Source organism: Podarcis filfolensis (genome assembly GCF_964270895.1).
Source record: "Podarcis filfolensis genome assembly, chromosome: 1".
Lineage (NCBI taxonomy): Eukaryota > Metazoa > Chordata > Lepidosauria > Squamata > Lacertidae > Podarcis > Podarcis filfolensis.
In genome coordinates, this window is record NC_139604.1 from 89,388,556 (window position 1) to 89,404,508 (window position 15,953).

A 15,953-nucleotide genomic window follows, 5' to 3' on the forward strand; every position below is an offset into this window, starting at 1 on the left:
TCTTGGGGGTTGTTGTTGTTTCCTGAGAAAATGTCCTCTGCTCCCTTTGAGATATTAAACTTTTGCTAAAAGTGTCCTTTAAGCAGTCTTCCAGGTCAGAGAAATGCTTTCTCTGTGGACACAGAGGTGGGGAAAGGGGGAGGGAGAGAGAAAGGGAGAGTGTATCTCAGCTGGAAGGCAGCTGAGAGCACCTCTGGCAGTGATGCATTATTCATCGGAACTATTTTCCCTCACTCCAGGTCTTAGGGTCTTGCAGAAAACTGCTTTGTGAATAAATAAGAGGTTCTTTCAAGTGCATCCTGGCTGGGCTTCATGAATGCAAGGATGCTTTTGCGCACTGGAGAAAACAGAACAAATCTTTTGCAAGGCAGTATTGGTCTTGGGAAGGCTGCCCCTGGGGAGCATAAAACTTTTGCTCCGAACAATAGGCACTTAGGCCGGCAGGACAGACCCACAATCTTTATGTGCCCCCCTCAGCAGTAAAACAAACAAATTCAATAACTGGCCATTCAGTAACTGCCTCAAAATAAAGCCAACCTTCGAAGCAGAGGCACTGACAGCACACACCAGCTGAATAGCTCCTTAGCTCCCAGCAAACTTTTTTTGGGTTCAGCAGTGCAACGCAGGAGCTATACAATATATTGCCCATCTAAGTGCTTCCTTTCCAAAATGACAGCTGCCAGGTCTCAAGTATTCCTGGATGACTGTTGTTTTGGGGCCATTTCCGCAGGTCAGGAAGGCTGAAGCTTGGAGCGTTGATGAGAGCTGTTGCTTTATCAAGGGTAGGGCTGCCATATGTCCAGACATTACCTGGATTTCAAAGGCAGAATTGATGTCCGGGAGGGATTTCTGAAAGGCGGCACTTTGTCCTGGATCTTAGGCAAGTCAATTGAAAAATCGCTTTTGTGTGTGTTGTGTGTGTGTGTGTGTGTGTGTGTGTTTTAAAAAAGCTCCTGGTTTTTACTTTTTGAAATATGGCAACCCTAATCAAGGGAGCAACTCAAATGGTAAGCCTATATAGGAGCTGCGGATTCCACACTTTCTTGGGTCTCAATCACAGAGCAACGCCATGGGCTGGGAACTTCAAAACTCTGAAGTACCTGCATTTCTCACCATCTCTTCTGCCTCTCTAGCCCTTGAGGGAGATGAGGGGAGTTCTAAGAGCCAGCCAGAAGCTCAGGCAGTTCGTGTAGGAATCATCATGGCTGGGGCAGGAATATCAGGTTTGATGGCACTTCAGGATCACTGCAGGGTGGAGATCTGCTGGAGGGTCCAGCTCTCTTTGCTCTTCATCTGAGGAGACCTTAGGTTTGAGGCAAGGGCAGGGATGAATCCTGATAATTTTTTATTCTTTAATAGCACACCTAAACCTGACTGCAATTCTGACTAGAAATGGTTTCTTATATCTAATTCCAACTAGGAATGGGCTAGAAATGAAGGGGGTCATAATTCCTTCCCATTCTGGAGATTCTTTCCCCTAATCCTGCCCCTGAATGAATGAGGGTTGGTTGTTAGGAGTTGGGGTGGGGAGAGGCATTCTGCCAGTCACATCATTTTGAAATATCTGGAGCTAAACCACAGCATTCAAAACAGGTTCTAGGATTAAGACCTAGCGAATCTTGACTCCTATTAAATTCCCATTGTCTTCTACGGTTAAGAGAATACTTATAGCTCCAAGTCTTTGCTCATGGTGATAAAGTGTAAATCGTGGCTATGCTACACTCAAGGGTAAAGTATAAGGCTAGCAGGCAATCATCCATGAAGTCATATATCTCCCGGACTTTGCATTATCTGAATCAGAGGAATGGTTGGAGTTGACCTTCAGGAAAATGTTACGGTTAAGGTTATGACTGAACCAGGGATGGTATGGGGTTGCAATGGCAACCAGAAGGCTGACAATCAGTGCTGGAAGGTAGTAAAAGCTTCCCTAGCACCTGGCCCATTTCCAGGCCCAAGTCTACCATTAAAGCCCTTCATAGCTTGATTCCTCAGTAGCTGAAAGTTACTGAGGTCTATTGAAAGTTACTCTCTTCAAAGACCCCAAGATCTTCAAACGAGGCCTGTCTCTTAAGTGGTCCCCCATGGTGACATTTAGTGAGCAGTGAACTGTAGAGTGCCCCATCAGAGACCCACCTCAGAATCTTTTTGATACCAGATGAATAGGCATTTTTGTTTTCCCTCAGTGATTTCATTAACAAAGAAATAGTGGCCTAGTCTTTCCACACATTGCTGCCATGCTTCTGTTTCTGGATTGAATCCCTTAATTCTCCCATAGGATATCTGATTTTTTTCTCTTGTTGCCATTGTTCTAATTTGATAGACCAGGTTACTAAATTTTAAGACCCAGAAAAAGAGGCAACAGCCTCTTGATGAACAGTTTAGCACACAACTGGATAGGAAAATGAAAGTAACCACAAGAACAAGCTAAATTGTAGAGTCTTGAGATAATGCTTAGCTCTATCATTACCCATTACTACACCCAGGCTTTTAAAGATCATTTTTTAAAAATCTGTATAACGTTATGGTTTGAGCATGGTTGCTTTCATTCTATGGAACTTATCTCTTGGCTTTCTGTATTAGCTGGTTGCTGCTGTGATGTTTTAATCTCTAGACCCTCTTCCTTGGAATGGTTATTTTTTATAGTTGCTTTATTTCCTGCTTTATTGAGTCTTGATTTATTGAAACTGTGATTTTTAATGCTTTATTTTGTACGTCACCCAGAAAACTATTGTTGGGCACTTGATGAATGGAGTAAATAAATCAATAGATTGTGGCGTGTCTGTGGTGCAGCTGGGGCCAAAAGCAAAGGCGTGAATTGGCCAATGAGGAAGTCAGCTCTGAGAACGGTCAGTCATCAAATCCTTATGAGAAGGTGCTGCAGGGACAAAAAAAGCCTGTGGCCTGTTTGATACATTTCCTGTGGAGTAGTTTAGTGTCCCATCATTCTCCTACAAAATGCGTGCAGTGTTTTTAAGTTTCACCAGTCTGTTTAGGTCTGTCCTAATTATATAGGTAGAGGTTGTAGAAATATAATTATCAGGAGCGCTGTGAGAACAATCACAAGATAGCAGCTGCTGTGCTATATTGAGTAATGCATGAAACATGCCAGCTAATCTTGAGGATAGGTTCAAACATGCCAATTGAGATGATATAGAGTCCAACCTTCCCCATCATTGGGATGTTTTAGATTGCAACTCCCATCAGCCCCAGCCAGCACGGTCAGGTATGAAGGATGTTGCAAGCCAAGAACATCTGGAGGGAGCCCTCTGCAACATCCTGCCAGGGTTTGCCCCATTGCTGGGCTCATTGGGATGTCAGTGAGAGGCAGCACCTAGTAGTGAAGTCAGCACTGCCTGGCAGCCCAACTTGTGGAATGAGCCATGGGTGCTGGCCAGAACTCTTATCCTTACACCCACAGCCCAATTCCTTCCTACTTTTTCTGAAGGTCTTTGGGCAACCATCACCACTCAAGTGGAAGTGGTGGTGCCCAGATATCAGACTCCAACCAGGAAAAAACTGAGTCTGAATCTCCTCAGAAGGCCTTATATCCTGCATATCTTGAAGAGGATACATATCCCCAAGCCCAAGGACCTGAAGGGAGCACTGTTGTTGTTTTAGCCCGGGCTGTCTCTATCCAGGGGTGCAGGGCACCTGGGCGCTAAATTCTGGGGGGCACCAGATGCCCGCCGCTGAAGCCACCTAAGCTCTTACCACACCACCTTGGAGACTGAGCAACAGCCGCCATCACCGCTCCCCACAGCAGGGCCCCTGACCTGGCTGCCACTGCCAAGAGCCCCGGCCGGGGGAGGAGGACGAGGAAGGAGCACAGAGGAAAGCAGCGGTGGTGCCAGTGGCAGCCTCTGTAGCGGCGGAGAGGCAGAAGGCAGCGGTGGGAAGGAGCATGTGGTGGATCTGGATGGGCCACTGCTGCAGTGCTCCTGCGGAATGGAGTGGGCAATGGAGCAGCTCCCATGGAGAAGGACAAGGTGGCAGCGGGGGCTGTCGCCACCCCTCATAGCTGCAGCGGCGCCTCAGGCCAAGCCTGAGATAGGCTCAGCGGTGAAGCTGGAGCAGCCGTTGGCGCTGCAGAGACCTTGGGAGAAGCTGTGACTGGAGGAGCAGGAGAAGGAGGCGAAGTGAGTGAGCAAGAGCATCAAGGAACAGAAAAGGGAATACAAGCAGACACACTGCCATGGTGGTGTGCGGGGCCGGCCAGAGTCCCATCTCAGCCTCTCCCTTCCCTGCCCCGCAGAGCCTGCCTGCTGGGAAGTGGTGGCTCCTTCACCCGCCCGTCCAACAGACGGACCCTTCAGGCCAGCGAAGGCATTGTAACCCCTCCCCTGGCACTAGGGGGGTTTGCTTCGCCTCCTTCTCCGCCTCCTGCTCCTCCAGTGTGCACTCCTTTCCCGCCTGGGCCTGGGGAACCCGCCACCCACCACGGTGCAGGCTTCCCTCCCTCCTTCCAGTCTGCCCTAAATTTGGGGGCACTGGGCGAACCTTTGCACCCCGGCGCTGCATATGCTAAAGACGGGCCTGGTTTTAGCCACAGAGTCCTATTTACATTAGAGCTCCACCAGTGTGAAGTAACAAATGAGAACCAATAAGACCTTTTTTTTTTTGTTTCATCATAATTGTTTGGAACACAATTTGCTTCTGATGAGCCTCTCCCCATGGACCCCATAACATCCTCTCATGGCAAAAGGGGCCATACCACCGGACATTTCATGTGGGGAAATAGTTTCAGGCACGCTATTTTGTTTCTGTGGGGGCTAATTCCTCCGTACCACTGCACTGTGCATATTTGAATGAAACCATGAGTCCATGGTGCTCATGTATACTTTAGCAGTTTGTGCCTTTTTCATGAGACCAGCAAGAAACAGAAAGTTCCCTTTAGCTCAGGTTCACTTGTTATTCTTGGTTTGCTGATAGAAATAGAAACAATAACAACTCTGGCTTAATTTTCAAGGTGCTTGAGGTAAGCCATGTATCTCAATAAAATGGATCTGAATGCACTAGGCTGGGCATGAATTATTACTGTGAGTATAATTGCTGCTGCCTTCGCCTACACAGCCGGAGTCCATACCACTAAGTAATTACTGTAAAGTGCTGTGGGGTACCTGAAGTATGAAAAGGGCTGCTCTGTTCCAACTATTCGTTTCTTGCAAGCCTGCACAGGACTGCAGCAAAATCAGGCAAGAAGGAGGTGATTGTGTAAAAATTGTGCTGCCTGCCTATTTTGCAGTGGCCGGTCACCCTCTTCTGATGCCATTCTGCTTTCCTTCCAAAAGTGCAGCAACCCTCTTCTGATGCCATTCTGCTTTCCTTCCAAAAGTGCAGCAGGTGGATTTGGCCTTCTGTGACAATTAGGGACTGATTTGATTTTGATTAATCAGCCATTCGAGTAGCACCTGTTGAAAATTATATGTAATTAAATTGTTATAGATGATTACAGAGTTGTTTTCCAAAACAGAAGTTTAATTTCACTTTGGGGAATGGCAGCGATGAAGAAGTCCGATTGACGAGTTAACGTTAAGGCCAAAAATCTATAAAACCGGCTAATGAGTTTCTATGCCTGAGTTGTGGCTTGATGCCCCATGAGGCTCCTATTTCAAAGATGATGAGATCCCAACCAGTCTGTTTGAAATCTGGGGGCAATTGGGAAGTCTGAAAATAAACTTCCAGGCGGAGCTGGTGTAGCATTGCGGCTAAGACTCCAGAGGGCTTGTTTTGAATCTCACTTCTGCTGCAATGAATGGTGAATGGTCAAAGGAATAGAAAAGTTGTACTCTGCCTCACAATATGGGGATAATAATTATGACCTTTAAAAAAACTGTCCTTGTCAGGGATTGAGCTGTTTAAAGTGCGATCCCTCAGAAAGTTTTTAATCCAATCACAGATGGTAGAGGAAAGGTCCAGGTCCATCAGTTGCCTCAGGCCTTGCCTAAGCTAGGATAAAGGATGCAGGGAGAGGAGCACCAGGTAGGTCTGACTGAGCATGGAGCCTAAAGAGAGAAAAGCTAGCACTGGGATGGGGTGGGACTGGCCGGGGATGAAGCCTCATTGCTGATGAGTGGCCAGTATGTGGGGCAATTAGTTTGAAGCAGTGCGAGCACCAAAGAACTGGAGGTTGCGTGAAAGCAATGTATTACAGACCCGATGGGAGACAGCAGGGAACAAAGGCTTGGTGGGGAAGGCAGGCCACCTATGACTGCAATACAGGAGATCCAGCAGTGACCAAAGACCTGTCTTCTTGGATTGGACAAATAAATGGGAATGGTGATCAGTCTCACAATACTGGCATGTACTATAGACCAGGGGTTCCCAGTTCATGGTCCACGGATCACAAACCTCGTTGAAAGGGCCCCTGGCATGTTTGTGAAGAACACTTACAATTTGAATTTTCGTGGGATTCTACGGAACTCATGTAATACAATAAAATATAGTATAAGAAATAAAAGGAATAATGAAGTGCAATTAAAAATCAAAGCATCTAGCACAAGGCATGGCAGTAGCTACAATAGGCAGAAAAATAATGCAGCGGTTTGCCAAAGCCTTGGGAATTTTCAAGTGGCCCATGGCAGGGGTGGGGTGAGGGGAAGCCATTACTGTTGGGGAATGTTGTTGTTTTGAATTGTTTGTAATATTGTTTGTAATGTCGTGACCCACTCTGGGACCTTATATAAATTAACAACAATACTGATGGTTGATGTTAAAACATTAACATCATTAGACATTTAAAAAATCCCCACTGCTTTGAGAACACAAATTGAGGTTTTTAGACTTATCATAAACTGGTCCAAAAAACAACAACACACCCCAAAAGAAGATCCAATAGTGTATTAGCATTTTGTCATTCACTTTCATACCAACAGTGCAAATGCAATTTGGTCTAAATGTACAGATTGACAAGCAACAAACTTGTGAATTGAGACTGTTAAGCAGGTAGGCCAACAGTAGCCAGAGCCCATGACAGGCGGAAGCAATTCTAGGTTTGTCCCCATGCTGATCCTCATTTAGTTCTGCAAGGCAGTGCTGAGACCCAGGAGAAGGTGGCTGACAGCCAGTGGCACCCCTGGGCAGATTGCAGGTAAGAAGACAGACATGTGGGCATTCACTGAGGGCAGACTGAGGTTGGTGGGGCAGCACCCCATTTGCCCAAATAGGCCAGCTTCCACTACCATGGAAACAACAGGCCACCTTATCCTGATGAGCTGCAGTCTGGTGGGGAGGAAAAAATACAATTCCAGAACCTTGAGTGGAAAATGTGGTTTGAAAGTCTGGCTATTAATTGCCTTTTATCTCTAGGTGCATATAAACAACACAGTCATTGATTTGTGCAATTGTTGGCACACATCATGCAGGAAGCAAGTACCAAGGGCTGTCAACCATTGAATATCTATTATGATCCAAGTTTAATGAATTGCATAGTGAACATAATCCACAGTTCAGACAAAAGAGGTTGCAATTTAAATAGCTATGTTGATATGTGACTAAATGTAGAACTTGGGGGAACTATGGAAGTTGGAATCTAAAGTTACGAAAAGCAGGAATAATACATTTCACTAATCTTGCCAATGGAAGCCTTTCCCCTTTTCTAGTGTGACAGCAAGCTGGACTAGATAGGGAGGAATTGCCAGGAGAAATAATGTACGGTATATACTGACAACCCCTTTTGAAATTATGGATTTGTGTTTGAGGGGGGCACAAAGATGGTAAGAGAGACCTGAAGCTTGGAGTCAGGGGGCTCCTTATTTTTTGCAGAAGTGAAAAAAAACAGAGAATAAAGTCATTCAGAATTACATACCTGATTTTGTTCTGAGGAAATATTTACTTGGCAAGGATTGTCTTAAGCCATCCACTCTCTGAGGACTTATCCTTGTTTCTCAATGGGTGTTGCTATTAATGCACACATGTTTGCATCTGCTGTTGGTATTGGGTGCAAAGGAATGAGTTGTGCTTAACTTCTTGAGGATGGAGCATGTTTTAGATCTCCAACTATCTGATCTAGGCAAAAATTGTGTGAAATTTTGCTGTTACTGAACATTAAGGTATTTGTGTCTTTGGGAGCCCTAGTTCTGGCAAGGCAGGGATCCTGAAGTCTGATGTGCAGGAGCAGCCTGTCTTCCAGAAACATTTAAATGGCCTCTTGAACAGCTTTCTCATTGGCGTCTCATGTCCTCTGCAGGGGGATGGTTGTCGGTCTGTTTGCTTGACATCTTTTGCATCACAAGAAGCAGCTGTCTCTCATGAACTGCTTGCTCATTTGGCATCCCCCACCCCCTCGCTTGCTCTGCAGAAGATCTCTGTCAGTGAAAGTGTGTCTGCCCCAGCTACTTGCTCCAAGATATATCCTGGAACAGCTGGACTTCAGTCTGCAGGACTTCATCCCGCATAGTGTCTCAGGGAAATCAGTCCCTCATAATAATATTAAGTGGTTATTTAACATTTTAAGAGTATTCAAAGCACTATCCTTACATTATTTCAGCTTTTCTTACAACACCCCTGTGAAGTAGGCAGTGATGACGGGGGGGGATTTTTCCTAGTGCTTAATTCTTTCATGGAGAATTGTCCATTTCACGAGTTCATTAGTAACAAAGAATGGGTGCAAACTGCAAATTACAGTAGGCAAGCGTGGCTGTTCCTGAGTTTTTAGCTTTGTTTAAGGTATTTTATTTTACTTCTTTATTTTTGTACCTCTTTTGTACTTACTCTTTTCGAGAACAAGGTTGGGGAACCTCTGGTCTGTGGGCTGAATGGGGCCCTCCAAGCCTCTCTGTCTGGCCCTCAGGAATCTCCCTAGTCCAGGCCACCTTCCATCCCTCATCACCCCACTCTGTGCCCTCCTTAAATACTTTTGTCTGGCTGCAACATAACCTTGAACATTGATAATGCCCATTGCTTGCCTCAATGGAGGATGGGGACAGGCATGTTTGTGCGTAAACTTTTGCCTTTTGCAAGGCTAGACATTATCCTTCTATACAAAGGTAAGCGTCACCTCATTTGCTTGGCCTATCCTTGTTTTGGCCTTGCTCACACCTGGGATGCAGCCCCTGGAAGTTTGGCCACAAAGGAATGTGGGCTTCAGGTGGCAAAATGGCTCCTCTGCTCTGCTCTAGAGTGCTATATTCTTTCTGGTTGCCTTATGCAAATTTCCCTATTCTGCAATAATTTTTTTCTGGAAACCCCACAAAAGGGTTCAGTATCGTTTATCTCCACCTTGTGGTGTGGTCTGGGGGGAGCAGAAGCCAAAAGAATAAAGACTTGTCTGAGTTATTCCTCTGGCGGTCTTTTCACGTGGAACTATGTGCACATAGATTGTACTAGGAATGACTTGCCCCAGAAAGTGGAGACATTTGTGATAAGAAATAGACACTAGGCTTGTGGACAAGTGAGAGAGAGAGAGAGAGAACTCTGTCTTTGGGATGTCGTAGAGGTTGATTATATTTCAGAAATCAGGAGCTGGTGATGCTAGAGGGAAGTGGGATTCTTCCTGTGAGAGAGGATCATTTCAAAGAACAAGAGAGAAGATTCCAACTGTGGGATGGGTTTTAATGGGTAGGAGAGGATATATTAATTGCAATTTATCCATCCAGCCGCCCACATATGTGGGTTGAGAACAGCTTTTCAAAATCCCATCCTTGGCAGCAAAATTAAAAGCATAGGAATTACGCAGTAAAACCTTGTTTTGAGCAAGTCCAGCTATGAAATAAGCTGGTTCCCCTTTCACACCCAGCTTATAAAGATTCAGGAAACAACCTGGGAAGTAAATTTAAAAATAAAAATAAAATTTACTTTATTTTTTATGCATTGCATCGCAGCAACAGTAGCAATAAAAAATTGTGCAAGCAAAATACTTGTACTTATTTCAGGCATGTGCCCAAGGCTGGAACAAGCAGAGGCATATGTGCATCCAATGCTTCAAAGGAAGGGGGAGGGGTGAGAGGAACAGGAAGTACTATATACTCCTTCCTCTGTAGGTGAGAAAGGGTAATGACATCACACAGAGTCCTCTCTACTAATTGTGTTTCTATGGTCTTAGTATCTGCCTATCAGCAGTACACTTTTGTGGACTTAGCCCTTTCTCATGCTAACTAGCAAGAATATTCATTTGTTAAGTTTGGCTGCTAATCACCTACACTAACTGCCTTTGTTTTACTCCCATAGTTGCTAATGGGAATTCAGATCTATAGGGAATAATATTGATAGGAGACAGGTGATTGAAATGTGACTAAGGGCCCCTCCAGAATGATTGTTTTTTGTGTGTAGGTATATTCCGCAGCGTGTCATTCATGTAACAATAGTGCATTAATGCAGGATTTATCCACACGTTATTCTGCTTTATTAGGTTTTCTGCCATGCTTCCCCGGTGTTATTGCTACCTGGAGGGGCACTCTGGTGCTATAACACATCAAAAGTGGGGCAAGCAGCCAGACAACACTCAGAATGTGGAAGGAAAAATTGCAGGATTTTAGCAGGGAGCGATGGGACAGGCAGATACCGCAGAGGAAGCAGTGTGAGCAACCCAAAATGTTTGCAGACGCAAATGGTATTGAAAGTGCAATCACGTATAACCATCACAAATAGCCTGAGCACAAATCATGATGGATGCTCAGTAAAGAGAGCATGTGGAGGGGTCCATAACAAACAACCATTTGAATTAAGAAACAGAGTTCAGGGATTTGAAATATAGTTCAGCAATTGATATTTGTATCTGGTTGCAATGACTTCCGTTAGCAGAGAGGGTACACGCTCAACATAGATAACTACAGATAGGCATCCTTTTCCAGAGATCTGCAGAATGAGCAGTGCTCCTAAATCTCTCTTCCCTCCCCCACCACAACTTTCCCTTTCAAGCAAAAGATAAGAGGGGTAGGGATTTGCTGTCACAAGGCCAGATGTGCAGTCACAAATTTCTGGATTGGAAAAGCACTCAATCTGTTTCATATGGAAGATTCACAGGACCTTTTCAAAAATCAGGTTTTAAAGTATACATCTAAAATTATTTTGAATAGACACCCCAACAAACAGGTTTTTGAAAACACACATTTGGTAAGAAAATGTGCTCATTTGAGTTAGGATTTAATTTGTGGACTCAGGTGCAAGGTGCACGCAGCCAGCGGGGACCCAGGAAGGAATGGTGAATGAACACAGAACGAAGTATTGGGTTCGAATAGGCTATAACTTTATTGATCACAGATGTAAGTAGGTTTTGACATAGGCATTGGCTATGTATCCTGAATCAGTCAGCCTGACTGCTGATTGTTTGGCTGGGTGGACCTGGGTGGACCCTATGACGTACATCAAATCAGGTTGATCCTGCCAGAGCCACTACTCAGGCGGGGTGTCAAGGCCCATCAGCCCCCATTTGGGCATCAGGATGAGGACTCCCTCCAGGACCCCTTTATCAGCTTTTATCGTGACTCTCTTTTGTTGACAATGTGATCATGCCCCATGGGCGGCCACAATTGGCCCATTCAAACAGGCAGGCTCCTGTGAACCCATGGGGCCACAGGAGGAGGGGCCCTTGTTCCCCTTCAACGGACACATAGGGTGGTGGGAAGGTGGTGCCCGGCTCTGCCTTATTACACCAGGCCACAAACCACTGCTCCTGGGGGACTCATGGGAAGTGGCAATTGTTGCTGTCTAATCTGCTGAAACAGCTCTCAGAAAAATGCATCCTTTTGCAGGTGAGAAAGGGATCATTGGCGGATCAGAACTATTAAAGAGGGCTTATTTTATTTCGAATATCAAAGGCAAACCCTTATATTTTTAATTGATGTTCTTGTTATTCATTTTAGTGTTCTGAACCGCACTCCTGTCAACCTAATTCAGGAAATAATTTTAGTGGATGACTTCAGCTCCGATCGTAAGTATTACTTTTCTTTGTTTCTCTAATTATCTTATTTCCTTTTTATTCATTTTCATGTGGCTGTATGCATTTTTTCTGCTCCACTCAGGATATTTCCTCACTTTTTCATCTGAGGAAAAGAGCGAGAACAAAGGCAGGAGCAAAGCTTTGTTGCGCTTTGTTTTAATTTCCACCTGAGGAAAAGAAACTAGCCAATTTTTTCTTGTTATGGTGTCTTTCCGTCGATTCTCAGTGTGACAGTCCTGCCCAGGAAGCCAGAATGCTCAGTTTGGTTTCATTAACCACCATTTTGTGGGTCATTATAGTAAGTATAACAAGTGGTGTGCACAGCTAGGAGCCCCAATTATATAGGTTCAAAGGGGAGGAGATAATGTATGCTGCACTGTGTTTTTGGCAGACTAAGACTGTTATCCACAAAATTCTTGCTGAGGTTTTCATACAGCAGAACTATCCCAGAACAATAAGTGCCTGGAATTCTGCTGCAAGAGGCACTATCCTTTCTTGAGAAAAATAGCACAAGAGAATAATGTTTGTTCCAGCTTTGAAGCTGGACTTTTAAGTGACTTTCCCCAGTAATAAAAACAAGTGGCTAGGAAATTTCAATTCTTCAATTTTTGTAAAACCAAAGTGAGGGCCAAATGTGTCATTAACAATCATGGCTTGTATCCAAGGCAGCACTAAGTAACCATCCTGCTAATGCAACAATGTCCATGTGCACCATGGGACTTTCCTTCCCCTGTGCAGCCCTTAAGTCTGTTCTGAGGTTTTCTGTAACCCTCTGGAACAAATTTTGGGAGTGCATGGGGAAAGAGAGCAGGTGAAGTCCTGTTGTGCAAGCAGAAACCTTTGCAGTGACAAGTTGCTTACTTAAAACTGCATTGGATACAAGCCCATGTCTGCTTTTAAAAGAGAGAGAAAACAAATCATTAACAGCAGGAAGGGGGGGTTCATTGGGGCCATGGCACACAGGAAGGGAGGTTTAATTCCACCCCCACCCCCCAGTCATCATGAAAATCTTCCTCCCGCCCTCCCTCCCCAGTTGTTCTTAGCCCTGCAAGGAAAGTTCCTATTAGCACCAATGGAAGAATTCCTGCTTCTAATTTCAGCTGGAAGGATTTCCATTGGGAATGCAGCAGGCAAAGGGGAAGATGGGGCTCGTCAACCTGGGAAGGTAGCCCGTCTGGGAGAAGGAAAACTGATACTAAACCTCTGCTGCCTTGTGGCTATACTCATTTGTGAGAAAGACTTCAGGAGTAAACCCTGAGGAATAATCTGTACCTGCTGCCTTGTGGGAGAAGGAAAGGTTAAGGAGTACACCCTGCACAAATCCAGAGAACAGTTCCTAAGACGGTTGGATGGTGCCTTGAATGCCTCCTTCTGGCGACTCCTGCAGCCAAGCTGGTGCCAAATGTATTGCTCTGCTTTCCTTTGGACCACACCAGCAAGGCTGAGAGCGGGGTCTTGTAGTCTGGGCAGCCCAGGACCTCCATACACACTGCCCAGGCTTACAAAACATACACTGCCTTGGCAGAGAAAACAACATGGGAGGCAGCAGTTAGAAGTTATGGTCTCTGCAGCCACAGCAGGCGTTGTGATTCTCCAGAGGTTTGACTTCTCAGGGAATCCAAAGAGGTCATTTAACTTCCCTCGCTTTCCTCGATGTGTCAGAAGATGCCATGTTACACCATATCAGATACCTTGACCCTGAAATTCACTTGTGCACGTGCTGCATTTTGATAGTCTTGGAATACATTTCATTGTTTTCATGTACAATACAATTATAAAGCACCATACCCAAACAGATACAGAATTACTCTCCAAATCTCCACTTTCTCTAAGCATTATTTTTATTTACATTTCATGAGCAGTATTTCCAAACCACCTTTCAACATATGCTCTCTGGGGATTGCTATCAGACCTATGAAGGGAGCATCTCAAATGAAGCCCCTCAAATGGATGTTGCTAATATAACCGGAATGGGATTCTGCCGTGTTCTTGGAGTGTGAATTACCTAAAATGGATTCATGGGCTATTTTTGTACATGGATTTCCTTGCTGAGCACATGTCCAGCAATATCTCAGTATCCTTTAATCAAGTGTTCCTGTCACTGCATCTCAGCAATACAGCTCCTGACAAACTGCCCTCACCAGAGCAATATTTCAGGTGGCAAGAAGCTATAGAAATGGAGAAGCTCCAGGATAGAAGTGCCAAGAAAAGTATTTTGGCTGGTAGCCTTTGTGTGTCTTGCCAGGATACTGAAGCTGTGGGAAGATGATAAGCGAGGGGCTTCTCAAAGCCTGGAGAATAGCACACAATAAAAACACGGCTGTTGCTGGGTAGTAAGAGAGTATCAAAGTGGTGAACAGAGAGAGAAGTTTTGTCTCTGGTGTGTTTTGCTCCAAAGACCTCTGAAATTATTTTTCAGTGGTCAGCCATTGAAATATATGTATCATCTACAGTATTGTTGTATTAAATACTCCAGAATGAGCTGAACCAATGGGAGAGAACTTAAGTACTCTGCTGGGTCAGACTAAAGGTCCATTTAGTCCAGCACCTTTTCTCAGACCAGTCAATAGGATCCTTATGGGAAGTCTAGAAGCAGGACCTGGGTGCAACAGCACTCTCCCCACTTGTGATTCCCAACAACTGGTTTACAGGAACATACTGCACCCAACGAGACGCAGGTGGCACTGTGGTCTAAACCACTGAGCCTAGGACTTCCCGATCAGAAGGTCGGCGGTTCGAATCCCCGCGACGGGGTGAGCTCCCATTTGCCCAGTCCCAGCTCCTGCCAACTTAGCAGTTCGGAAGCACGTCAAAGTGCAAGTAGATAAATAGGTACCGCTCTGGCGGGAAGATAAACGGCATTTCCGTGTGCTGCTCTGGTTTTGCCAGAAGCGGCTTAGTCATGCTGGCCACATGACCCGGGAGCTGTCTGCGGACAAATGCTGGCTCCCTCAGCCTATAGAGCGAGATGAGCGCCGCAACCCCAGAGTCATCAGTGACTGAACCTAACAGTCAGGGGTACCTTTATCTTTACCTTACTGCACTCAGCACTACACAGACATAGTGGCTAGTAGCCATTGGTAGCCTAATCCTCTTTGAATTTGTCTAATCCCATTACGCCCATCCAAGAATAGCTATCCTATCCAACAGTGTGCTTCATTTTATGTGGGATGTAGACTGGCAGCTCTGCATTAGAGCCATATGATATGTCCTGCTGTGTTTATCTTGACAGATAAAAGAGTTGAGTCTGAATGTCTTGCTCCTCTTTCAACTCTTTTCTCATTTCACTGCATTCACTCCCTTTCTTTTTCTTAGCATCCAGCCTGTGCCTCTGCCATAAATCTCTTTCATGTTTCTCCTAAAGGTAAACAGGCAGAGCTACATGTTACAGAGCAAACACAAGGACCCTGACTCTTGGTCTTGTAATGGTGATGCAGGGATCAGAGTGGCATTTGCCTGGGAAAGTCAGGGCGTGAATAGGGGAGCTGAACTTTTCCTCCACCTGCTGATTCTGCTGATTCCCTTCCCCCATTTTCTCCACAGCCAGGCATATTTCCAGCCCTGGAGTCGGCTGAGCTAAAAAGGAAATGTGTGTTTGGAGTCTTGGGGATAAATCAGTCCGCCATTTCTTCCATGCTGTTTCTCCTCCCTGCTTTACCATTAACCTCCAAATATGAGTTTGCGAAACACATGTTTTGTGATGTTCCATGTTGTTATATCCTGAGGCAGGTTCCCTCCTGCCTGCAGTTGGGTTTTAAAGCAGCTCTCTGTTGTAGCTAATAGAATAGGTTGCAGTCCATGCTTGGTTGTGGGGTGTGTGGGGTGCCCACAACAGTTTCTCCGGTTTGCAAATGTGCCAGGGCCTCCGAAAAGCTGATAACCCCTGCCTTAAGGCGTACGCTGTCTGTGGTATCAGCTGTTCACAAACGTCACAGCATGAAACCAGGCCTCCATAGTTCCTTCTTCCCTTGTAAAGTGCCCTCTGGAAAGGACGATTTGCTTCAGAGAAGACACAGTGGCAATGGAAGTGCTTAACTTTTCCCTTGCCAGTTGTTTTCCCTCTAACTATTCTCCTCTT

General features: G+C 45.3%; 1 protein-coding gene across 3 annotated transcripts in view; it reads left to right on the top strand.

Moving 5' to 3' along the window:
- Positions 1–15,953, top strand: part of GALNT16 (polypeptide N-acetylgalactosaminyltransferase 16) — a 139,884-nt gene that overhangs the window by 83,710 nt on the left and 40,221 nt on the right. For all 3 annotated transcript variants that reach the window (XR_014546465.1, XM_083607137.1, XM_083607136.1), the window contains exon 4: positions 11,799–11,866. Coding sequence is in view for 2 of the 3 variants with exons in the window: in XM_083607137.1 (XP_083463263.1) it covers positions 11,799–11,866 (68 nt within the window). In the remaining variant the exon portion in view is untranslated. The remainder of the gene's footprint in view (positions 1–11,798; positions 11,867–15,953) is intronic.